The sequence below is a fragment of the Astyanax mexicanus genome, chromosome 8 (genome assembly GCF_023375975.1).
Source record: "Astyanax mexicanus isolate ESR-SI-001 chromosome 8, AstMex3_surface, whole genome shotgun sequence".
Classification (NCBI taxonomy): domain Eukaryota; kingdom Metazoa; phylum Chordata; class Actinopteri; order Characiformes; family Acestrorhamphidae; genus Astyanax; species Astyanax mexicanus.
Window position 1 is genome coordinate 13,219,008 of NC_064415.1, and position 27,297 is coordinate 13,246,304.

Below are 27,297 nucleotides of genomic sequence, written 5' to 3' on the forward strand. Positions count from 1 at the left end.
GCACTGCGATGTGCACCATTGGTGATATTACCGTCTATGATGTATTCTCTGTAAACAGGTTACACTGTGGATTAAGGAATATCCCATCCATCTGGAATCGTTCACTTTCATACCGCACTCCAACTCCCATAATTCATGCTGCTTCAATATGAGCATGCCGGCCAGTGCAGTTTATCATCACTCACAAGATAACACCTCATAACTTATACAGGCATTTAGGTTCCCAAGCTGTCTCCTGAGGTAACACGTCATAATAAAGTGTTTAAAAAATGAAACATTACTTTTTTCCACACAAAAGCAACAGACATTTCACTTGCACACAACTGCCTCAAAACTGATGATTTATTAAAAAGTCATTTGAAGTCATTAGAAGTTAAAGTGGTGACGCTCCAGTTTTTAAAACTGAGGCCTACCGAATGAATTAGCATGAAAATACATTATGTTTTTCTCCTGACAAGCCCACAAACCACTTTCATTCATTTATAAATTTTTAGAATTAAATATATACAGCAGTGTTTCGCACTTTAATAATAATAATAATAATAATAATAATAATAATAATAATAATAATAATATTTCAATTACATTCTCAAAATCAGTTTTATAAAATAAAGAAATGTATTTTGTAAACTTATGAAATATAGTGATTCTAAATATATCTTGTCGCTGTCATGCAAAAATCCTGTTTGTCCAATTTTTGACATTTTTAACTTTATGACACAATAAAGATCTGGCAGTTAACAGTGTAGACATGGTCTCCAAATGTCATGATTAATAGACCAATTTTTAGTGAACACAACATTTATTACTGTATGTATATGTATGGAGAAGATGCACCAGTAGTGGCATATTTTTGAAGTTGCAATACAAATAATATACCGTAAAAGTATTTATGCTTAGTACAATGATTTTTGTGCACTCCATCCAGGTGTACTGGACAGATTACACTCTTAGCAATCAAAAAAGTGCAGTTAGTCAGTCTTCTGTAAAATTACAAAAGAAAATTTGGGTATCACAATAACAAAATATATCATGACATGATGACATGTAGTCATATCGTCCATCACTGCTTGTAAGAAAATCTAATTACATTGATTTCCATTCAAACTTAAGAAGTTTTTTTTTTTTTTTTGCTTCTCCTATAAAGTTGCAGAGATGCAAGTTAGACAGACAAAGTTTCTGCATGGCAGTGACGATTGATCTTTTACCAACCGCCCATTTCCCACAGGTCCTCACTTAAGCAGACGTGCTACAAAGCCATAGATGCACTCTCACACACTCCACTTGTGCAAGACATGGACAGCTACTGTATTTCCCAGCACACACAGTTAGTCTCCGTTCACACCGGGTACAGGAAGAGGCTTGGCGCTGAGTTAAAGTGCTTTTAGTATTGTTAACATACCTCATCAATATGTTTTTTTTTCCAGTGACTAGAAAAACTAGGCATAAAAAACTAGATCTATACTCGAACGAGTACTCGACTGGCACTGTTAGGTACAAATATAGAAAAAATGTACATGTCACATGATATTCATTCCAGTTCAGTCCATCAGATATGGAGGAGGAAGTCCTGGGATGGATATAGTACCTCTGAATCCCTCTGATCTACCCTCGACTTCAGTACAGTGGTTCGTTTTTAATTATTAAGTGACCTGTGCCACATGTTGGCTGGACCCTTGATCTTTCATAATCCTTTAAAAGTCCATACCGTGAACATTAATATATATAAAAAAAACCCAGTAAATAAAAAGTCCAGTTATTTGTACATGAAAGCAAGGCAGGTGTTTGTCCATTTGAGTCGTTTTTTTTATTTTTTTTTTTCAATAAGTGGCACTGTGCCTTCCAGCCACAAGGTGGCGAGCGATACAATCTTCCGCACTAAGTAGTCCCAGTGTATGTGTAGTTTGTAGTGTGTGCGTGTATATATGTGTGTGTGTATGTGTTTATGTCTTTATTCTATCCTGAAGCAGCTTATTCTGATGTCTTTTGATTCCTCTTCTTCTAGTAATTTTAGTATTAGTCTGTAATTTCCCTTCTTTCATTTTTACCTTCGTTCCTTCAGGTCTTGTATACACTGTATGTCCAAAAGTATCAAGACACGTCTTCTAATAAGCAATGAAATAATGTAGGTGGAGCTTCTGCAGACCAACTTGTATAATCTCTATAGAGGAGCATTGGCAAAAAAAGACTACAGAGTCTTACTACAAGAATATTCATCCTCTGCCCTTTATAAAGGCTCTCAGAGGCTACTTGGGTAGTGTACCTCCTGGTGAGAGATCAGTGACTGCTAGACATGCCTCTATAACCCACAGCCATCCGTCAGCCATCCACCTTTGCTTTTGTTTGTGGTGATGTTATGAATAAGAAACCTGAAACTTGCTATGAACTGGAAGTGTATCGTCTTTAGTGATGAATCCCGATTTGAGTGTGGAGGTCTCATGTTGAGTGCTCGAGCCCCCCCTTTGCTGTGTGGTGATCGGGGGCCATCGCATATTCGACAGTTAGTCGCCCCAAGTAGTAAAACGAGGGACACAGCTCAGGAATATGTGCAGAATAACCAGTGGCTTCTTGTGTTGTCTTCCAAATGGCCTTTTTCAGCAGGATAATGCTCGTCCACACACTGCAAGCATGGCCAGGATGGTCCTTTCAAGATTGCGACACCTCCTTGACCTGCCTGGTTCCCAAATATACAACCAATCAAGCATTTATGGCACCAGCTGGGGCAAACTATGAGTGTGCAGGATCTGCAGGCCCAGCTGCAACATCTGTAGGCAAATTGGCTGCAGGATGAAGGGACCATCATTGTTCACTATCTCTATAGATTTAAAAGTTGGCATCCAGCACTGGCTCCTGACCTACTGCACTTGCAATGGCTGAATGTTAGCCAATCCTTACAGCTAAATAGTATAGCATTTTCAGAAAAATAGGAGCTTTTCACTTATTTACACGCTTGATTTCAGAAACTGTCTATATCGTCTCTGTCCAATGAAAATATTTCTCGACCAATAGAAACTCTTCAAAATGACTTCAAATAAACTCATTTTACATTGACTTCCATTAAAAGTTTACAAGTTTTTTTTCTCTCTACTGTAAAGTTGCTGTTTTGGAGATAAATGTTTTTCATTGGACAGCGACGATATATAACCTTTGGACATACAGTGTTCTCCATACTGTTTTACTGGCACACTTTCTAGTATAAACAGATAAGTTTTACTCATCAAATAAAAACATGGCTGAGATCTGAATCTGTACTCCCACCTCTCTCTCTCTCTCTTTCTCTATCTCTCTTTCTTTGTCTGTATCTCTCTATCTCTCTCTCGCTACACATTGCTAATGCGAACACTAAGTGGGCTGCTATCTCGAATTCGGCCCCTGTCCCGCCCCTTTTCCTCTCGATAGCTCTCCTCCAGTCTCATCTTCTCCGGGTCCGACCCCCCAGTTCCACCCCCTCCACCGCTACCTTTATAACGGGGTGACTGGGGGCTTGGAGGCGGGGCCTGTTTAAAAAGAGGCGGGGTCTTAGTCTTGGCGACTTTGTCGAAGAAGGCGAAATCGGCCACGTATTTCCCCGAAGGCGAGAGTGAGACGACAGGGGGGAACTCGTAGCCCCACAGGATCTCGTCAGGCAGGTAGGAGGTGCGCACCTGGCAGGTAGCTGAGGTGGGCTCCACCGTGGCGCTCATTATTACCAGCAGCTCAAAATCCGCCAGATCTGGATCTGTCCATCCACCACCTGCAGACAGACAAACAGAAAGTACAGTAGATTATTACTCAGATTCACATGACCATTTCTACTAGAAGAGTACCTTGTTTACTCCTGTCAAAAAGTTTCAAACATTACACACATGTGAAAATGATCAACAAGTGTTATCTCAGGAGACAGTGTGCTCATGGCAACCCTTGAAAAAGAAAATTGTGTTTAAGTATATATTTTTAAAAGTATACTTAACATGAGAAAGTACATACTTAAAAATAATTAAATATGTACTTAAATATATACTAAATGTACTATTTTGGAACAACTTATGGCAACCTAAGTATATTTCAATTGTAGTTAAGCTATATTTAAACACATAAAACATAAAAGCAGTAAATTGTGCTTTTGAGTGCTTTTTTGTACAATTTCTGCGAACTGAAGCAGATTTAAGTATGTGTTTTGTAAACACCTTTTTTAATACACTTGAACTATATTGTAAATGTACTACTTTGTGTATTGATGCACACATTGTGTACACCTTAAATGCTACTGGGAAAAAATAAACACTAAAGCTAAGACTACCTTGAACTTTGTTAATATGGATGTTGGCTACATACTGGTAATTTAACTGTCAGGCATATAAAAGTTGCAGATATGTCTAACATATTATATATGTTAGACACTGCAAAAAACTTCCTTTTTTATCTGATAAGAAGTTTTGTGTACTAAGCTTTGTAAGTGTTATATTATTACAAGTGATTATAGTAATTTTAGGAATAATTATCTTTATCAGTCTTATTTGAATTTTCATCTTATTTTAAATAATCTGAACTTAAATAAACACAAAAAGTCACCAGTCTGTTTCTTGTCCAAATTGATGTCCAAAAAAATCTGTGATTTTGGCTTGATTTGAAGTCTTACTTTTGAGGCTTATTTTAAGAAATCTTACTAAGAAAAAGTTGCAGATTTTTGTTGGCTTAATATAAATGCATACATTTTGATTTGCATTATGTTTTCTTTTTTTTCAATAGATTTTTGCAGTGTATATATTATTTTAAGTACACTGGCACTGTTTTAAATATAGGGAGAAATCCGGTACTGTACAGTTGGAATGTTTTAGTGAAAAGCACCGCGTCAGTTTACCGGTCAGTAGTATGAGTTGGCTGTTTTGCATGAATCCCCTGGTGGACATGATGTATTCTTTGCTGTGAGGTCAGCCGTTCAGTATCACAGTCCCGGGGGGATGAATGTGTAGCATGTTGGGTTTTCCCTCCTCTAATACACAGATTATCAGGTGAATTATCAGGTGTGATGTGGGAAAAACACAGAAAACTGTGAGCCGGAAATGTCGACTAACGCTTGAGGAATATTACATCATTTAAAATGACACAATTTCCAGGATTTCCTCTTTTATTGTACAGCCAAAAGTCAGCACTAATCAGTGGGACTGACGCTTGGACAGATATGCTCATTCAGTAAAGCCACAGAGGCTGTAGTATCTATCTGACTCATGCAGTGAAGTGTGCTGCTGGTCAGTTTCTGTGTGAGAGAAGCTCTTTAGGGATTTAGGGGACGACTGGTTTACTGTAAATACAGTAACCAGTAAAATCCAGTATTTAGTGGATACGACAGTACGGTCGGTCAGTCCCACATGACCAACAGAGGAACTGCAACCCAAAACTGTGTATAACCTCACTCTACCACACAAACACACACAGACACACACACTCATGCACACAAACACACACACACACACACACAGAAACACACTCACACACACCTGCATCAACATGTCGCACGACTCTGTCATCTGTGAAAACATTTTTTTCCAGTCAGGCAGACCCACTTCTGCTTTTCTGAGTGGAAAATACATAACTTACATTCAAAATAGCTCGGCTTATGTAGTACAGTACATACACCCCCTCCCCTTATTTCCATTTCATTCTTTCAGTCTCTCTCTCTCTTTCTATCTCTCTCTCTCTATCTCTTATGTCTCTTTCACTTCCTCTCCGTCAGCTGTTCTGTATCTCTCCTTTTGCCCTTCATTGTTTGTGTATATTCCTCTTCCTCTTTTTTATATTCTCTTTTTATCTCTCATTTTCTTTCAACCCATTTTCTCGTAATATGCATTTGTCTGTGATAAAGTAAAGCAGTGCTGGATCAGTTGGTGTTACTGCACTCTCTACTGCAGCATTCATACACTTACACACAGCACATTCACACTTCCATCATAATAGTGAGAAAAATAAACACAGAGAACTCTGTTATCTACTAAAAGTATAAAAGTATTTTCTTTAAAGAAATTACAGATGAAGACAGAGAGTGGTGTGTACTGTTTACACCTTCAATAGACTCTTTTAACATTAAAGAAAAAAATAGGAAAAAATAGGGGTGTTCTTAAACTTTTGACTGGTAGTGTATATAAGCTTACAATAAGGGCACATTAATTAACAGAACTTTCAAAAGAATGTATAAGTGTATTCACATTAGCACCAGTATGTATTTGTATAGTGTGTGAGTGTGAGACTGTGGTGAGACGGTCAGTGGTCAGTAATTTGACTGGTGGAGTGTAACTCATAACACCACCTCTCAGCTCCACTCTCTTACACAAGCACAATGTAGCATTCAGCTGAGAAGAACTGGACCTCCTCTCCTATACATCCACACACTGGGCAACTGTAACTCTACACACACACACACACACACACACACACACACAGTTAGAAAAGGAGGGAGCATGCATGGTTACACACACACACTCACGTGCCTACACAACTACACACACATGCTCATGCTGGCAGAGGCTTTCTTGTTGCCCATTCGTGTGCAAATCAACAGCTTTTGTTGAAAAGCAGAAAAAAAGATTGTTGGCAAAATATCCATTTGTTTTGAAAACTGGATTAATCCACGGTCATCCATCATTTCTAGAGACACAGGAGAAAAGCATGAACTTAAAACAGTGGATCATTAAGAGCTTATATGCTTAATTTTTTACCTCTCAGTTTGGTATAGTTTTCTGTAACCCTACCTCAAAGCAGCCTACATTTAAATACTGAGTTATACTCAGAACACAAGGAAGTGAAAGCCAGCGATCCATGCCAGACTATAAGCTAATGCTAGCCAACGCTAGCCTTTACCTTCTCTTCTCCCAACTGACTCCCATATGGGTGCTAAACACACATTAGGCTTTATAATTTAAAAACTTGACTAGACATTTTTGAAGAGGCAAAGCTAAACGCTAACCTAATGACAATCGCTCTGAGAGGACACAACAAGAAGACATCAACACTACTGGTACAATTTTAAAACTACAAAAACTCTGAACAAATGCAGAGTTGCTCTGTTGTTATTTTCCAGCACAAAAAAAAATGTGTTTTATTTAAAATAACACACACACACACATAATGTTTTATCATGTTAGTTGTCAATTGTGGATTAGATGGACTGAGTGAGGATGCAATTTGAGACTTTTCAACTGTTTTCAATATGACATAGAACACTTTAAAGTACATTTAAAAACTTGATGTACATTTATTGTTTTTTTTCATGAACTCTAGAGTCATTTTGACTGCAGTTTTTTTTAAGTACTAATGCAAACAGTATAATCCTATTTCTAAGACTGGAGTAAAGTTAACAAATCTAAATAAGAAATCTTAAAAATGGGAGCTGTATTTTAGCTCAGAAATCAGATCTTTTTTATATTTGTTAACTCAGAGTATATGCATGTTTCCTAGTCTGCACACAAGTAGAAACAGGCCGAAGTAGCGGAAATAAACGAGCAGTATTCAAGAGATAGTGACAAAACACTTTTCGGAGCGACACTGAAACTAAAAGATTGAAATAATCTTCATTTCTAGCTGATTTATGCATTTATGCAGAGATTTTTCTATGCAGAGATTTCTTATGTCGTGCAAATCGCTCATAAAATTTCCAGACATCTTACATATATAATTACATATTTTATCTTCCCCATGCAAAACTAATCCTGTGTGAAGTCTGATCAACAGAAGCCACTCTCAAACTGATTAGATAATTACAGTCTGGCCAGACTACAAACACTTGGGACCACCCAAACACAACACATATTATTTTAGAAGAAAGACACAGCAAAACAGACCCCAGAAAGAGAGAGAGAACATGTGTGTGAGAGAAAGAGAGATCATGAAACAGAGTTTCCACTGAAATTACATAAAATCTAGGTAAATAAACCATAGTGTAGCATCATTAACCTGTAACAGTGTGAGCTGTAATTACGTGACGCAGCTACCTCAACTTTTCAGCTCAACTCTATCTGACTTCCATTCCAGCCATTTCTTAACTCTGATCAACGTCAACCACATCAACATCAGATAAACCCCATGGAGCACTGCAGCTGTCACTGAACCAATCAGATTGCTGTCCACTTGATCTCTGATGGGAACAGATTGGTTTCTAGAATTCCAACTGAAGCAATTCCAATCAGAGATCAAGTGAACGGAGATCGGACTGGTTCTGGGACAGTCTTTCACTTAAAGTGCTTAAGTGGTCACATCTGCGCCCTGTAGGACCCTGTAGGAGATTATGGATAACGCCTTCTTTAAAACTCTGGCACCTACATTCTCCTAGGCTTGATTAGCAGGCGGCTGTGTATAATTAAACATGATTCACTAAGTGAAAATGGAGATATTGTTCAATGCTAAAATGCTAAAATCAGTGTAAGAGACAGTCATTAACAAGACATGTGACAGTGTGAGAATGTATGAGTCTATCTGAACAGATACACAATTATAAAGCGCTCATTACTGACCTCCAGTGGACGTTAGAATGAAAACACAAGTAGCAAAAACACTGATCCCAGCAAAACATGACTGAAGACACTGATTCAGGAACAGTGAAGAGACAATTAAGGGGCAGTAATTTTGTTAATAAATGTATTATGATTGCACATAGCAAGATATCTCAACTTTTTTGACAATACATAATTGATTTGCATATCTTTTAAAGTGGTGTTCAGGTCTGTGGGACCCGTTTTCATTTTTCATCAAATGATACTAAAAAAATATTTTTTTCTAACTCAAACTCATTGGCATTGGCTCATTTTTTGTGAAAAACATATATCAAAACACATTTTCGATAAACACACACTGTACACCCCCCCCCCCCCCCCCCCTTTACATTTATATTACATACAGTATGTTTGGCCAAGGGCTAATAAACATTGCTTCATTTGTAAATTTGAAACTAAACAAATTTTTTACTCATATCTTGAGTTAAATTCATTTTCTTTTACATTTTATTAAAAAAAAAACAATAAAAAAAGAGTAGCACTTTTTGAAAGAAATGTAACATAAGAAAGGTAAAGGGCAAATATTAACCATGTAAGCTGTTTATATTGCTTGCAATTTAGGTGAAGCAAGCATGTGTAAAGCATCTTAATGTAAAATTGCTTAATTTTGCTGAATTAAATACAAGTAACAAAGTAAACGAGTAACAAAAATATGAACACCACACAAGGGTTAATAATATGCAGTGATGTCTAGAGCAGAATCATGCCTGCTTTAATGTAGTGCTACCTGAGGGCCCAAAGATCAACAGCATCCAATATTGAGCCTCATTCTTGTCTCTTGCACATAGGGATTAGTCCAGATTCACTGAATCTTTTAATAATGATATTGTATATACTGTAGATGGTGGGATACCGACAGTCTTCACATTTTTATGTTGAGGAACATTTTCCTAAAATTGTTCATCTGTGATTAGATGCAATTTTTCACCCCAATTCTGGGCAGTTTTAGAATTAAAAGGACTTAATGAGAAAGCACCATCTACTCTCTCAGAGAAAGCATGGTCAGTTGTGCTCTCAACAGTTTACAGATGCTAAAAGTAAAGCAGAATGTTGTGGGATTCAAACTCACAACTCACAATGCTCAGGCCATACAATCAGTATCTTAGTCTGGTGAGACGCTTACAATGGTTACACTAGATATCAACAAACAAGCTTCCAAGCAAGTCTAGTTTTTGTGTCAGTTCTATAGTGAACACATTTAACTGTGCAGAAAGAGAGTTATTTGATGTTATTATATTATTTGGTGATGGACCTTGCCAGATGATTCTTTAAAGAGACATTTCGCAACAAAAAAAAATGACAGTACATTTACAGTATTATTTTGTTAAGGGCTGTGCTGTACCACATGCTGCCAGCAGGGGGGCTGGTAGACACAAGAGAAGAAGTTGTAGAGTTAAACCTCAAAACTCCAAATCGCAGAATCCCCGGCAGTGATTGGCATCAACTAGCTGCACCTGTGCAGCCCCCTATATAAACCTCAGTCAAACCAGTCCTCTCTGTTGCACCTTTGTATAGGAGTGACCGGTAACAGTGAGTATAATAAAAGAAAAGAGATCTGAAAAGAAAAATCTCAAAAGAAAGTTTGTTTGAAGCTGAAAGCTGTCTTTTGTTGGTGCATGCCATTTTGTGGCATTTCATTTGTTCTGTTTCCTGCCATTTTTTTTTTCAAACCCATTCACCAGTCTCCTTGGTGGTGAAACAGTTACATAAGAACAATTCTTACTACATAATTATTTAAAAATTATTAATAGAACTGATAGAACTGCAAATACAAATTTGGTTTGGGGTCAATAATGATACCATGATTATATCAGAATCAGTAAATATTAGTTTGGAAAGTATTTTAGACAAAAAATAGATGGATTCATTTATACATACTTTGTTACATACTCTACAGGATTCTTCCTTTAATCCACATTAATCAATTCATCACTTTTCAGTGAAAAACAAGTAGCAACTTTACAGGAGAGACATAAAACCTTTTTTTTACTATTGGTCCATTCATCAACACATTTTAACACAGTGCAAAGTATAGTTTGTGTGTTATGTGTGCAAATTACGTAGTAAAAAAAAAAAAAGAAATGGAGATACTGGGTTTAGTATTGAACTGTGACAATATACAGTACACTTACAGAATAATTGCATGTATTTTGGCAGATCAGGATGATACAAATGATTTATAATTATTGTACCCATTACAGATCAATGTGATGTCAATTTTATAGTGTCTATGTATTCAGTATTAGCATTGCTGCACACTAAGAAAAGTAAGTACAGATTTGTACTTAAAAGAGTAGAAAGCTTGTCTCTGGGGCTGTACCTTATATTGAGGTACAAAAAAGTACCTTTCAGTGAAAGTCCTTTTTTGTACCCATGGTTTTTGTGCCAGTAAAGATTATAAAGATTATACACATTATCATCAACTAAATATGGCTCAAAAACTTGATGATCCAAAATTGTCTGGCTTTCAAAAAAAAAATGTCCAATTAAAACATATATTGTTTGTTAGTACAGTGGTACAGAATACTGAATGTACCCTTTGGCTGGTTAAATGGTACAAATCTGTACTTATTGCTGTTAGAAGTTACTTTGTACTTCAGAGGGAACAAATCTGACCCTGTAAAGACCAGTATTGTACCTTTGAGGGTACAATTATGAAGAGTGTACCTTTCAGTACAAAAAAGTACTCATATCGTACCTCTGTTTTTTAGAGTGTGTATCTGTACAGGAAAAAATGCCAAATCCTGAATTCATTCTACAATTCGCATTTCAGTGCTTCCCTAATTCAAAATTCTGAACCCACTGCTTACAGTTACGGTAACGCTACCGGATCCAGCACTCAGCGCTTCAGTCAAACACATAAAGCAACCCGAGGTTAAACTAAACTGAGCTGAAAGGATGAGCAGGGAGAGAGTGTGTAGAGTGTACAGTGTGGAGTTTAGAGTGCGGAGTGAGAGGGAGTGTAATGGTCCCCTGAGTGTGTCCGAAGCCCTGCTACCGTAACCGGATCCACAACCTCCGTTTCAGCACCACGGACTGAGCTGCTTTGTGCCCCTAATGAGACACTCTGGCACACACTCACACACACATTCCAACCAGAGAGAGAGAGAGAGAGAGAGTGACGGAGAGGAAAAGGGGGTGCAGAGAGACAGAGAGAGTGATAAAGGGATGAGAGAGAACATTAGGGATGGAGAGAGAGAGAGAAGGAAATACGTGCCAGCTCACGAATCCTCTCTTCATTATAAATATCCCAAACTACCGTAAACACTGAAGCTTCCATTATTACATTATTACACACAAATACACTCACACACACACACACACACAGTCCTCACTGTGAGACAGCAGCAAACAACCAGAAGCAAGAATGTCCAGCTCTTTCTGTCCATCTCTTGATACCATCGTCTGTCCTTTAACCTCCTCAAATCAAGTTAACTCCTCTCCTGATAGATCAAGCTTTTCACACAGAGCTCTGTGTCTCTGGGCCTGAGATCTAGACCTTGACCTTTAACCTCTCGATTTTCACACATCCGAGTGAGATCCATGTGTTCCTCTAAAACTGTTCCCACTGACTTGCAGAACAAAATCAGCCCAGAGGTAAATGAGTTGACCCCAGATCACACGCGAACTTAGCAAGCCCGAGTTTTATCACGTTCATGTTTATTATGCATTATTAATTGTAATCATAATTAATCTTAAACTGTGATCATAATATGTGTGTTAAAATAGTATATATCTATTAATAAAGCAGCAGTCCTTAAGAATTTTTCCAAAGGCTGAAAGCAGTGGTATTCCTGAGTGAGCAGAGGACAAAATGTTCAAATAAATTGTTCTAATGAATGTGCTACTATTCCTGCAATAAGCCATTTATATTCTTTCTAATAACAGGGTGTCTTGTAGGTCCTGGAATCACAGGGCCATGAAAACTTTTCCTGGTTACCTGAGCATCTGTTGTGTTGCTAATGCTAATTTGTTGGTAAAATTTAGGTACAAGGTATGACGGAAATTATGTAGAAAGATTACAGATTAAACAGCAATCAAATACATATTGCACATATTACAATTGATTGCGTAATACAAATAATATTCCAAATAAATGATAAAATGTAAAAGTATGCAGAAAACTGAGGAAAATGTCTACTAAGGCCAGAATGATTCTAATTCTATTATACCTTTTTTATATTTTGTTACTATCAATGTAAATTCTATTTTACAATCAATATCTGTTTCTCAGAATACAGTGGATATTATCAGTAGTGGGTTAATTCCTCAATATGACCTTCAGATTTTATCAACATTCTACTGTAACTCCTGGCTGTGCAAATAAGACTTTTTACTTGAGTGCAGAAATTTTCCACAACAAATATCCCCAGAAAGTGCAGTGGACAGCTCTCAGCATAATGTTCTTTTTGTCACAGCGTCCAAAAGTCAGGTGCATTTGGTACAGTTGCACAGCAGCTCTGTCTCCAACGGAGATCTTTTCATTGCTAGGTTTTCAGTTCTGCTACCCACAGGTCCATCTAAAAGCCCTGAATTGAGGCCCTGGGCCCCAGCTCTGCTGGCATGGCACAGTGCTGGCCCAATTTCCGGGCCTTTGCACCGCGGATCCCGGCCAAGACACACTCTAATGGGCCCCCCTTTCTCAGATGGTTCTGGCTAGACTGCTCCACACTTATCATGTTACAACTACCTCTGCACAGATGCGAACTACACTGTAAACCACAGAGTCTACTGTACTGAGATACTGATATACAGAGGACATGCACTGCTGTGTAAACTGTACACCCTAACATATGATCTATTATACTGTCCAGTTATTTGGTTTATTACTTGGTTAATACATTATTTTGAAGATAAATCCATGTACATGTTTAAAAGGGTGAATACATTTATCACAGTTGCCATTTTCTGTCATAAATATTAAATACATGTACAAAACAAAGTACATCCTGTTCATTTGCACACTTGTCACTTTATGGTACATCCTGTCCACTTGCACTCCTGGACACTACACTACTTTTTTAACTTAAATACAATACTTGCACAGGTTTATGTTTAGTATTTATCATATCTGCTGATACCTACTATCTCTAATACTTAATTTATTCTGTATTACTGCACTACATCATATCTACGGCTGGTTACTTCCACACTTTGCATAGTTTTTGTATTTATATATTTATGTATATGTTCTTCTTTCAGCATTTTTATTTTATATATATATCTTATAATGTATAGTTAATATCTATCTATCTATCTATGTACATAAAAACAGTTGAGGTTGGAGTTTTCATACATTTCTCATAGACATGGTAATATTGGATTATTCAACTTTACACACAGAATTAAAAATATTAATTCAAAATACATTGAATCTCAACGTGAATCTGAAAAGGCTAATTGTAGATTTGCAGGTAAGCATCAGGAATGTCTCTTAGAAACATTCTTATTCAACTGCAGATTCCTAGATTAGTAGTTGAGTCAATATCACAGACTTAGCACAAGTTATTGGAACGCTAATTTATGTTTGCCAAGGTAGTGAAGAAAAACCCAAACTGTCAGCCTCAGATAAGAACAAACTGGTTCAGATTGTTAGGAACCATTAAGTACCACTAAGGCACAGACTTGCCATGAACAGGTAGTTGCTGGACACCAGTGTCACTGTCTACAGTCATGCAAGTTTTACATTATCATGGGCTGAGAGGCTGCTGCCAAAGAAGAAAGTTTCTACTCCAAGAAATTGATACTGTACCACATGTTAAGCATGGTGGTGGTAGCAGCATGCTCTGTATATTAGTAGAGACTAGTATATTACACAAAAGTGTGTGCAATTGTCTTTTCTACTTTCCACCTGTGTCCCACTATGCCCCTGGGCCTTCTTTAGGCCCTGTCTTTGCCTTGGACTTTTGCTATGTCCTCTATTGCTAATGTACATCAATATTTGTAAGTGGATTTGGATAAAGGTGTTGGCTAGGTGCTATGTAAGAGGTAGGTATGTGTTGGATTCCTGGATTTACAGCTTTTCCTGATTAATCACACCTGATTTAGCTCACTTCTTAATTCCAAGGGTTGTTACGCTGTGGTCAGACATCAAATTTTGACATTTCTAGATTGCATCCAGACCTTTTTTAAAATGTCTGGAAAGCAAATCAGATTTGAATGAATGCATCTCAGTCGCAAACCAACAAGTCACAACACAACAAAACAAGGACCTAATCAAATCCAGAGCGACAGCAGTGCGGTGGTCCAAGAAAAACACCACAGAGATAGACAGTAAAAGAACTTGGACACAGCTGGGTGTTCCAAAAGGACAATGACCAAGAACACTCCTCAATAGTGTTTATGGAAAGGGTAATGTAGGCTAACATTAAGCTTTTGAAAAAGGTTTTCAAAGTCCTGCTGTCAAAAATGTGAACTCTGCCAGAAAAAACAACAACAACCAGCTACTGTTCTGCCAAGCAAACTGTTCCAATATCCAACCACACTTCTGCCAGATGCTTGCCTTGCTGATGGGCAACCAAAAGTGTCTGGTCAAGCTGCAACTTGCTAAGAGACATTTATGCTTATATGTTTTTCTTTTTATTTAAAGGTTCCAGGAAAAAAAAAAAAAACATTTCACAGTTTGAAAATTCTAATATGAGTTACGGGTGCATCTCAAAAAATTTAAATATCATTGAAAAAGTTGGCAATTTCGTTTTTTATTGTTGATTAATGCCGTAAGATTGTCCAGGAATACACTGCTGATTGTAGAAACTTCACACTAGACCTCAAGCAGTTTGGACTGTGTGTCTCTCCACTCTTCCTCCAGACTCAGTAAAATTTACTGATGATCAGTGATGGTTTGGAGAGTTATCTCATCTGCTGGTGTTGATTCAATGTGTTTTATTATCAAGTCTATAATCAGTGCAGTGTTTTCCTGGCAAATCTTACAGCACTTCATGCTTCTCTCTGCTGACAACTTTTATGGAGATGCAGATTCATTTTCCAGCAGGAATTGGCACACTGCCCACATTGCTGAAAAAACCTGACTTTTGGGTTTTCATTGGCTGTATGCCATAATCATCAACAGTAAAATAAATAAACACTTAAAATAGATCACTCTGTGTGTAATACATCTACATAATATATATATATGAGTTTCACATTTTGAACTCAACTCCTGATGTAAAGTAACTTTTAAACGTCTGACTATAACTATAAATCAAAAAGATTCTCTGTGGTTAGGTTTAATATTTTACCCTAAATGAAAATACACAATGATATGGCTTTTATAAGAAATCAAACTTGCACAAAGGGTGGTATAAAAAGCACTGACAAGGCTAAACAGAAATGTAATCTGAGTCAGCTGAACTTGACTCTGGTCCAGACATAAAGTGTCAATGGAAAGAAGGTACTAGTATACCTCCAAACTGCCTAAAACACCTCCAACCTTTCCCTTGTTCCTCTGCTCTGACACTGTAACAGAGCTCCTCTCAAGTTTTGACCCCTCTCTCCACGCTGCAGTTCACATTTCCCCCACTCCCGTCCTGAAAGTAACTCCGCAGAGCCATGTGGGGCTTGTGTCCAAGACTATTCTCCCTCCTCTCAAGTGTTCTGTTCTACCAGCCTCAACCAAAAGATCTGTATCAGAGGATTTGGCTTGGATGTATCTGCATATCATTTTAGCATCGAATTCATAGAACAGTAAGATTGCATTGTTTCAGTCCTTCTTTACGACTTAACACGTCTAAACATGGTGAAACCCTAGAAATCCAATGTTCTGGATCTTAATTAGAGCTGCTTTCTGTTCTAGATTTGATCTAGAACAGTGGATTCCTGATTCCTGATCCTAGACTACACATGCAGTGCCTGCTGATTTTCCTGCTTACTGCTGTAGACAGTGTGTACATAAGTATACAGCTTCTAATTTGTTGATTACTGTTGCAGACATCCAACTGCTCTCACAAAGTTCATACACTGACATACTAAGTCATACACCTGTATATAGTGCAAGTTGTGAGATGTTATTGTGTGAATAAGGCTGAACACTGGTCTGCATACTCACTGAATGCGCCACTGACTGAAAACAACCTAGGCAAACATCAACAGTCAGACGTTCATTGCTATCTTGGCAGATAGTCAACACAGGCGCATCCCTAATGTGTGTACACACCCACCTCTTATTCACACATGGACACGCAGCAGTGCACAAACCCATAGCGAGCCATGTAAGGTGTACTTTTCCCAACATTATGACAGCAAAGGCACTGTAGTGTAACTATTTAAATAATTGTCACATAGGTGTCTGCTTACCCTTGGCGGCCCAGGCACGGAGTGGACTGCTGTCGTCGATGATGTGGTAGAATGTGAGGGGAAGGATGAGGAAGGGGCTGTCGCTGGATGTGTCCACCTGGAATGCCACATTCCTCTGGTCCAGACGTACAGTCTCCCCCTCTTTAGTTAGAGACGTCTGCAGCAGCTTACCCGTTACCTGCACACAGGTTAACAGGTTTCTGGGTCAATCAGGGCTTTATTAAGATTATAATGTGAATTACCACATAAAACCAAAAACAAAGGGCGCCGAGTGGTCCAGCGGTCTAAAGCACTGCCACTATGAGCAGGAGGTTGCAGGTTCAAACCCCCGCTCATGCAGCTTTACCATCAAGCTGCCGGCGCTCAGAGAGAGCACAATTGGCCCTGCTCCCTGCGGGTGGGTAGATGGCGCTCTCTCCCCACATCACTCCTAGGGTGATGTCCACAGCACAGGGCGTCTATGAGCTGATGTACCGGAACCGAGACGCTGCGCTTTCCTCCTAGCACGCTGTGCTGTGATCCTACTCAGCAATGCTGCATCAGCAGCAGCTCGAAAAAAGTGGTGGCTGATTTCACATGTATCGGAGGAAGCAGGTGTTAGTCTTCACCCTCTTGGTGTGTTGGGGCATCACTAGTGATAGGGGGAGTCCTAATGAGTGGGTTGGGTAATTGGCCGTGTAAATTGGGGAGAAAATGGGAATACATTGAAAGAAAATTATGTTAAAACCAAGAAGATTAAGATTTTCATATTTACCAATACTTCACAAGACCCACCACAACCAGATATGTATTAAGTACTAGAGACCAAGACTTGAGTAAAAGTACAAGTGCGCTATCAAAAAAGTAACTTCTATTATTGCAAGTAGTTTATTATATATTGTAGTACTGAAGTACTGAAAGTAAAATTACAGTACTGTGTCATAAGTGTAATTATTACAGAAAGCAGTGGACAGTGGAAATCAGAGTAAAAGGCAGAACGGGAGCAGCGAGGTCTTTTAAGATGAGCTTGTTCTCTTGATTCACTCAATAATGAGCAGCTTGATCAAATCTGGTAACAGTGCAGAACATCTACCACTCTGGCTTTAGTGATAATGTGGGTTTAAAATTATTCCTAACATATGATATGAAACATCTATCATAAAAGTTTTAAACTCATCCAAAATATGTAGTGAAGTAAAAATGAAATTAGCATATTTTTCAGTTCTATTTTCATACATAAAGCACACTGGATTATAAGTTGTATTACGGGCAATACTAAGGATGCCTACATCAAAATTAACAAGGGTGTCGCCATGTTTTCCTGGTGTTATTAGTGTACGGCTGCCCACACAGAACAAAAAGGTGCAGGCAAAGACGTGGTCCACACAAATAAAAGCCTAGCAATTCGAAAATACGCACTATTACACACATTATCAGCCACCAATATCATGTAAAGTTGAGTTTTTATTATTAAATAAAAGATTATCATCAAATCAAAGTATTATGCATATATTGTCCAGTTAATATTGGGTATTTTAAGCAGAAAGTACGGTGGGTGATATTAAGGAACCCCTGTCACCACATTTATATGTATAACTGTGGTGCTCGCTCAGTCAGGTGCAGCAAGGAGAGGACGCAGGGAGCGGACGCAAATGCAAATGATTTTTATTAACAACAAAGAAACAAACAAACTATAAAACAAAAACAGGAATTCTGAGAACACATAGAACACATACATAACCTGAACCGACGTAAACACATACGAGAACCGACAAAAAAAACAGGAAACACAGGGCTATAAATACACACACAAGGTGGGAAAGGAGACAGGAAACACCCGGGGAAAGGTAACGAGGGGGCGGAGCTACTGATGATACACAGGTGAAAATACTTAAGGTGGAGACACAAGGGGAGGAACACATAGAACACATACATAACCTGAACCGACGTAAACACATACGAGAACCGACAAAAAAAACAGGAAACACAGGGCTATAAATACACACACATAGCAGGAAAGGAGACAGGGAACACCTGGGGAAAGGTAACGAGGGGGCGGAGCTACAGATGAAACACAGGTGAAAACACTTAAGGTGGAGACACAAGGGGAAGAACACAAAGGCCATGTGCAGAGGAAGGTAAATAAACAAGCATAGAAAAGGACGAGAATGTGACACGTTAATAAGAGGCGTGGACCCGTTTTCTCTGTAAAGCTGCTTTGTGACAACTTGAACTAAAAAGCGCTATTTAAATAAAATTTAATTTAATTGAATTCTAATTCCATAGTTCTAATTCCAAAATTAAGAATTACAAAAGACTTTAAAAGAAAAAAAACTTTTTCTTTTAGAATCAAATGAGTCCTGGATGGTGATCTACACACATTTCTCTCCTGAAAAATGTTATTTGGGTGAGTAAAGTGCCTCCATTTATTTACAGTAAGCTTAGATTTCCAATGTTTTAAATAAAAATGGTCGATAATAGAGGCCACTAAGTATGGATCCATCAAGACAATCCATCAAGCGGTATGGTTTTGTGGCTCACCAAAGTAAAACTAAAACATTTTGACAGATTTTTTGACCTTATAGTCCAAAAAATATTGTAAGAAAAAAAATAATACTCTAATAGATACAAATGCAGCATTTTACTACTTATTTTTACTTCCTTACTGTACACCCCTGACCACAACACACACACACACACTTACCTGACAGCCCAAAAGCAGGCTCTTGCGCATGTTGGCCACACGGATCATCAGACACGGCCGTCCTTCATGATTCGCTACGACAGCATGCTGACTGAACTTCACTGTCTCACCACGCTTCTTCGGCCGAGCCACCTACACACAGAACAGCACAGTACAATACATCTCTATCTAATATATACAACAACACCTACACACATCAGCACAACACAATATACCACTGTTCAATACACTCACACGCCAAAACTCATGGGATAGAAGTATGTAAATTGAGAAGGCATTAAGTCCACTAAAAATGTACAGAATACTGGTAATAAGCGTGATCAGCGGTGTCTGGCTAGAATTGTCCGTATAAACATACCAGCAAGTTCCTGTCCCATGACTTTTGCCATGTCAGTTTATATAAACAACCTCATCCAAACACATCAAAAAAACAATATACCACTGTTTAACATATACAACCACATCTACACACATCACAGCTACAACAGATTTAATTTAATTTGACATTTACATTTTAAACGCATCAGCAGAGCCATTGAGCACAGGGGCAGCAGATCTCTGCTGGGGTCTCCAAAAAATAAACAAATACATATATTCAAAATATTTCATTATTGAGACAGCCTAAGTTCTGCTTAGATTATCACTCTAATTCAGGGACAGTGATGTATTTTAGACCTCCAGCAGTCCTGAAATTACATATTTTAAACAGAACAGTATATTGTACATCAGGAGTGTCCAAACATTTTTTGTTGGGGGCCAGAAGGAGAAATATATTTGAAGTCACGGGCCACACTCTGTAATAAAACAAATAATGAAATATACCACTTTAAATAATACCGCACCCTCTCCGCTTTTAGACTCTTTGCCCCTGTTATACATAATTGATTGGTTAATTCGTCTTTTAGTTCATATATATGCTATCAGACTATTACATTTGTTAGGATTGGTCATAAAAAAAGCAAATAATAGAACAGATATTTTACCTCAATCAACAGAGACCACTAAAAAAAGATGCTAACTGGAAAATGTTCCATTTAATATTTTAGAAATTTTAACTATTTTAAAGCCAACCAAAATGTAATGAGAAAAAATAAACAGTATCACTTTATTTGGATGGTTCATTGTAAATGCCTTATATATGCTCAAATGACATTCAACTGAATGTTTTTTAAATGCAATTGAACTGAAAAGTAAGAGTAAATGATTCTTTATTGAATGTAAACCTACATCTAACTCTAATCTTAACATTTTAGGCTTAGGTTAAAGGTTTATTTTAAGTTCTTTGTACATTTGTTTTATTATTTTCGACTTAGTTCCCATTTTCTCCTAATTGGGACTACTTGGCACCTTAGAATCATTTACATTCAACTTAAGATTAAACTACATTTAAAAGAGATGAAGTTCAATGGTAGCTGGATGTTAGTTGATTATCTATATCTATAATTGTAAAGCCTGTGGAGTTTGTTGAGTACTTAATATTGTTTTATTAAACAAAATTTTAATCTAACTAACTAAAATGAATGCAAATCCTGAAGTCCAGATGTCCCTGAGGGTTTTCCACTGGAAATGCTGCTTGAATGCTAGTTAAAGTAAATTAGTGAACAAATCTGTGCACAAACATTACACATGTAATGTGCTGTACTTTGAAAAAGAATTACTAAAGCACCCATTTAGTGCACAGAATGTATGCTACAGTATATAAAATCATTATTGCAGACTTATAGTAGAATAGTCAGAATTGCCTTGTCTTCACCTTAGCCAGAAATGTCCCTGTGATGAAGATCTCCATCACCATAGTGATGACTAGCTGCACAATGAGGAGAATGATGGCGGCCGGACATTCTTCAGTGATGCAACGGAAGCCGTAGCCAATGGTGGTCTGTGACTCCAGTGAGAAGAGGAAAGCCCCCGTTAGTGTCTGGACCTGCATCACACAGGGGGTGTGGTTGGAAGGTGGGTCAAACTCTGCCAGGAGGTGAAAAAAGCACAAATTATATACATATATATCAAATAAAGAAATTAGCAACTAGTTATAACTCATGAATTGCCTGTTGGTGAGTGACAGGTTACCTTTTTTTATTTCTATTTTTTTTCTAGGCCGGTTTTTTCCACCTATTCAGCTGCTGGTCAGCTGTATGTCCCCCATATCACACAACACAAGGAGAGTGAAGACTAGCACATGCCTCCTCTGACACATGTGAAGTCAGCCACCAACTCTTTTCAAACTGCTGCTGATTTGGAGGAAAGCGCAGCGACTTGGTTCTAATACACCAGCTCACAGACGCCTTGCGTTGATCAACATCACCCTAGGAGTAATGAGGGAAAAGTGCATCTACCCACCCAGAGAGAGCAAAGCGAATTGTGCTCTCTCAGGGCTCCAGCAGCTGATGGCAAGCTGCATGTCCAGGATTCGAACCAGCAATCCCAATCATAGTGGCTGGAGACTGTGCTTATCGAATATGTCAACTGGGCGTACAAGAACACCACTGTCTAAAATCTGAGTAAAAAACATTACTTTGTCATGACTCTTTAGACATTTACTTTAAGTTCTATGGAAACTGTACAAGGTGTGCTGCAATGCTCATTGCTATCTTACACCCCACCAACAGTCTATTTGGCAATGGCAAGTAATACGCTGATTGGTTTAAAGCTGGTTGGGTGCATGGTATGTAGAAAACGCATCCATGATTAATTAATATAAGAGATTTAATTAAGAGTACATGCCTTATGCACATTTCGAGCCACGCAAGGTGTACTTTTCCCATCGTTATGATAGCAAAGACACCCTGACACACCCTAAATCATCTTTGGGTTCGCCCAAAGATCACTAAAATAGGGACCTCTATGTTTAAATACAGCTTTTACACCGTTTTATATGTTTTATACAAATGCATTTGAGCATTTTTGATTATATTTGTGTTCTATTCTAGCTGTATTGTATTACAGTGAATGCTCTGTAATACTTGTCATTTTTATGTCTAGAATTATAGAAATCTAACTATTATAGAAATATTAAGCGTTTAAATTGTTTAAAGTAATTTTTTTAATATCAAAGCTCTATATGTCTCCTCGTCTCCTCACCCAGCAGGTCTCCGTGCACCAGTGCCACCAGGTACCACAGCACTCCGAAGACGAACCAGGTGCCAGCGAAGGTGGCAGAGAACAGGAAGAGCTTGTAGCGCCACTGCATGTCCAGAAAGGTCGTCCAGAGGTCACGCAGGTAGAGAGCACCTCGGCCACTGACGTGTTCGATTCGTACGTTGCTCCGCCCATCCTTTGAGAGCACACGCCGACGCCTCCTCAGTGCTGCAGGACCGCCCCCTGCTGCAGCTCCGCCTCCTCCACCCAGCAGCGGCTTCAGGACCTCTGTCTGCGTCTGGGAGTGGCACACCTTTTGGGGGGAGGGGCTGCGTGAGGAGGGGGGAGTGGCCGAAGTCATGGCTGTAGGGAGGGAAGAACAGTGAGTTTAACAGTAAAATAAATTGAATTGCCACGAAATGTGCAGTTTAACAGCTCCTCTTTGATTGTCCCTGTTAGGTCATTTGTTTTGACCAGTCCAGCCCAGTCCAGCTGTCTCTGCAATGCATTATTATTTACACAGGTGGATCACAGGCCATATTATCAATAGGCAGTATCAAATACTTGTGTTAATACTTATGTGAATTATGGAAAGCGACACTTTTAAAGCAGCAGTATGGGAGAATAAGTATTTCTTGCTCCTGGACTCCCCCTACAGTTAAAAGGTGGAATTGGTGCTTTGAGGTACCCACATTTCTTTTACACATGCATTTCTGGACAAGCAGAGAGATACAGAACACTACAGTCACTGTCAGCAGAGTCAGTAGAGTAATTCTACACAGTGTACCCAACAGATTAAGCAGTGTTACATGATTCTCCTGAAGATCTGGAGCAGCAATGAGTGCTGAGGAGCATTGTGATGATTTTGAAGCTGCTATTGTGATTTAAAAATGCTGCATTATCTTACTTTAAATGCTCGAAGAAGAGCTACAGCTGTCTGTCTGGACTGTGAGAAACTCATCACCTTACTAGCACAACAAATAAACATGATAGCATCTCAGACGAGCTGGCGCCCTTCAACAACAAAACCAAGTGACCTAGAATATTGCATTTAAACACTCTCCCTGACCACTAAAGGACTGTGCATTAAGCACTTTTAGCGGGACTGTTAACTCGATAGCATCTCACTGGGTCAGCGCGAGGCGTCTGGATTGGGCACGGCTGATGCTATCTTGGGCGAGTAAGAGTAGCTCTCCACTCCTGGGGTTTGGGGATGGCATTGCTACACAGACGTGGGCACAGAGGTGGTCCAGGGGCCCGGGGGCCGCTGTCCGCAGCGCTCCATTCAGACGGCCCAGCTGCTCTGGCACATGAGACAGACCTCATTGAGCCGAGCGAGGCAGCTGGCCTCTCGCTTTTCCAGCTCCTCTTTTACCACAGGCTCACTCACATGTTGCCCAGGCCGGGGGGGAACAGAGACAAGGGGGGGCTTATTCAGCGTCCGAACACAGAGTGAAGAACAGAGACACAGAGAGACAAGGGAAGAGTGGTAGAGCACTTGGGGAGGGGAGGGGCATTCCAGTTTGAAGAGGAGATTTATAGATGGAGGGATTGAAGCATCAGTGGAGAAAAAAAAAAGACAAAACTTCCCCCGGCAACACAAACTCCACTGTCTATACTGCTGCCCTATTGACCCTTTAATAGACCTTCATTCATAGATGCTGTATATCAGTGGTCACCAACCCCTTTTTTCTGGTCTTTCTGCAGGTTTCACATGCAACCAGAATCTAACACTTAATTCAACCAGTTAGTGCAGGGATGGTGATCGAAATATCAGGTGAACTGCACCACTGTATGAACCCTAGTGTGGTGCAGTCTTCAAACTTAAATATACATAAATATGGCCTAAAATATTGTCACAACTTCTTAAAGTAGGTTAAGATAACCAAATTAAACAAATGAGACAGTTGTTGATGTTAATTAGGCTGGAAAAGGTTACCAAACTTTCTCTAAAGGGTTTGGACTTCACCAATCCACAAATGGAGCAAATTTGAGAACAAAATTCGAGAGGTAATCCAGCAAAGATTACTCCTACACTGTGAGCCCAGATAAATTGAATTTACTTAAAAAATTGAGGAAACCGGTTGCCTTTAAAAAGTTAAGTAATGGGTAATGAAAACTTAAGTTTGCGTAACTTAGAACATCAAGTTATTACAACTAAAGGGGAAGTTGATTTAACTTTTTTATGTTTTTTATACTGTAAGACCGGATAAATTGAGTTTACTTAACTTTTTTAAGGTTTGCTCAAATGTTTTATGTAAAGGGGAATGAAAACTTGAGTTAGCATAAATAAAAACATCAAGTTATTACAACTAAAGGGAACTCAAAATAGTTGAGTATTGTTTAGAAATATCCAATTGTATGTAAAACAGACTTCTGGGTTTACAGTGTAGAGGCGAAAGCAAGACAAAAGCTCCCAGGGTAACTTTTATTGAGATCTTGAAGTTCTTACCTGACTGCTTTTGCTTGCAAGATACCAGACTGTTATTTTAATAACAGGTTCTATGTTGACCCCACATAAGAATGCCCACCAGGGTCAGCAATTGGACTTTGAGGGTTAAACATGGGGCCTTTATGGATGGTGCACTGCACATGGGGCCTAGATGTGAGATCATGTGAATCACGTGTGCATTGGCTGAGATTCAGACTAAATATATTCAGGAATTCAAATGTTAGTTTCTAAAATCATGATTCTAACTTTATATACATACTGTCACTGTCACACATTTTTGACTTTTTGATCTACAGTTTTTTGGACATTGCATCAACATTTTACAATGAATTGGATCAACAGAAAGGCTCAAAATGTTTTGGTATAAAATCCTTTACACTGATTTCTGTTAAGACGTTTTGTCTTCACGTTATTTATAATGTTAGAATTTTGTTTCTGTGTTTAATTTCTGTATTTTCTGTTCTTTTTCATGCTGCACTTGAGTTTGCCTGTGCAGTTTAATGAGTGAACTCTAACAATGTGGCTAACAAACCCCTGCTATCACTCTAATGACTCTGGCTACCTGCCCGAATATAAACAGGCTGATGGTACAGGCTGTACACTGGGCTTTTGTCCAGTTGCTTTACCATAACCTATAGAGTTTCACACCAGTTACAGTCTCTATAATCTGCACTGTATTAAAGTCTGAGCAGTGAACTGAAGTGAATAACAGAGATACTGACCTCCTTTATAAGAGTTTAATAAGACAGAGCACCTCTGCTGAACACTAAACACAGCACCGCCTTAAAAAACCTGAATCTTCTTCTCTTACAGCTCTCTCTCTCTCTCTCTCTCTCTCTCTCTCTCTATCTCTCTCTCTCTATCTCTCTCTCTCTATCTCTCTCACTCTATCAATGGCAGCTTTTGTCTCATTCAGCTCCTGGTTTCTGAATCAAATAAAATAAAGAAATAAAACAAAAGAACAAGATCAAAAGCGATGTAACCGCCCTGCCCACTCTCAACTTCCTATTTCTCTCTCTCTGTCCTTTCTCTCACCCTTTCTCTTTTTTCTTTTCTTCCCATTTTCTCCATTTTTTTTATTTTTGTTCCTCTTTTTCCCCATCGTTCTCCCTTTTTAATCATACTTTCTTTTTTATTCTTTTTCTATCACTCTTGCTCTATCCCTTCCCATGTTCTCTCTGTTTCCATTTCTTTTTCTCCCACTCCTGCCTCTTTCTCCATTCACTCTCTCTCTTAATCTTTCTTTCTGTCCTTTTCATTTTTCATTCACTCATTTGTCAATTTTTCCCTTTATGTCCTTCTTTTCTTACCATCTATTTCTGATTTCTCCCACGCTTCCCCTCCCTTTCCTATTTTGCTTTCTCTCTCTATCCATCAATTTCTTCACTTTTCACCTTCACCTTTTTCTCTATTTGCTCTCTCTTAATCTCTCTTTCTTTCTGTCCTTTTCATTCTTTATTTACTCATTTGTCTCCCCCTTTCTTCACTCTTTCTCTGTCCATCATTTTTTTCCTTTTACGTCCTTCTTTTCTTCGCATGTTCTTCTTTATCCTTTTCTGTTTTGTCCCACTCTTCCCCTCCCTTTCTATAATTGCTCTCTATCTATCCATCAATTTCTTCCCTTTTCGTTCTATTACTCCCACTTTTTCTCATTCACTCTTCTCAATATCTCTTTCTGTCCTTTTCGTTTCATTTATTCATTTGTCTCCCCCTTTCTCCACTCACTCACTCTCTTTTTGTCCATGCACTTCTTTCATTTTCCTTCTTTTACTCCCTCTTTCTTAATTCGCTCTCTCTCTCATAGTCCCTCTTTTTGTCTTTTTTCTTCTTTATTCACTCTTTTGTCTTCCACTTTCTCCCATATCACTCTCTCTCTGTCCATCAACCTCTTTCATTTTCCTTCTATTACTCCCTCTTTCTCCATTCACCCTCTCTTAATCTTTCTGACTTTTTTCTTCTTCGTGTCTTCATGTCCTTTTCATTCTTTATTCATTCATTTGTCTCCTCCTTTCTCCACTCTCTCACTCTCTCTCTCAGTCCATCACTTCTTTCCTTTTCATTCTTTTACTCCCTCTTTCTCAATTCGCTCTCTCTCTTAATCTCTCTGACTTTTTTCTTCTTCGTTCACTCATTTGTCTTCTTCTTTCTACACTATCACTCTCTCTCTCTGTGTAATCAATATTTTCCTCTCTTTCACCCTTTTCTTTTTCTTATTCCTTTCTTTCCCCCACTTCCCCATTCTTCTCCTTTTTTCTCTCTGCTTCTCTCTA

At 38.6% G+C, this 27,297-nt stretch overlaps 1 protein-coding gene across 1 annotated transcript in view; it reads right to left on the reverse strand.

Annotated features, from left to right (window-relative positions):
* Positions 1-320: 320 nt before the first annotated feature.
* The window catches only part of kcnj10a (potassium inwardly rectifying channel subfamily J member 10a), a 33,982-nt gene continuing 7,005 nt past the window's right edge, over positions 321-27,297 (reverse strand). The window contains exons 2-6 of the mRNA XM_007236099.4: positions 22,579-22,938; positions 21,251-21,462; positions 19,498-19,629; positions 16,815-16,992; positions 321-3,733 (exon numbers count right to left, since the gene is read on the reverse strand). Coding sequence (XP_007236161.1) covers positions 3,321-3,733; positions 16,815-16,992; positions 19,498-19,629; positions 21,251-21,462; positions 22,579-22,936 — 1,293 coding nt within the window. The 5' untranslated portion in view covers positions 22,937-22,938 and the 3' untranslated portion in view covers positions 321-3,320. The remainder of the gene's footprint in view (positions 3,734-16,814; positions 16,993-19,497; positions 19,630-21,250; positions 21,463-22,578; positions 22,939-27,297) is intronic.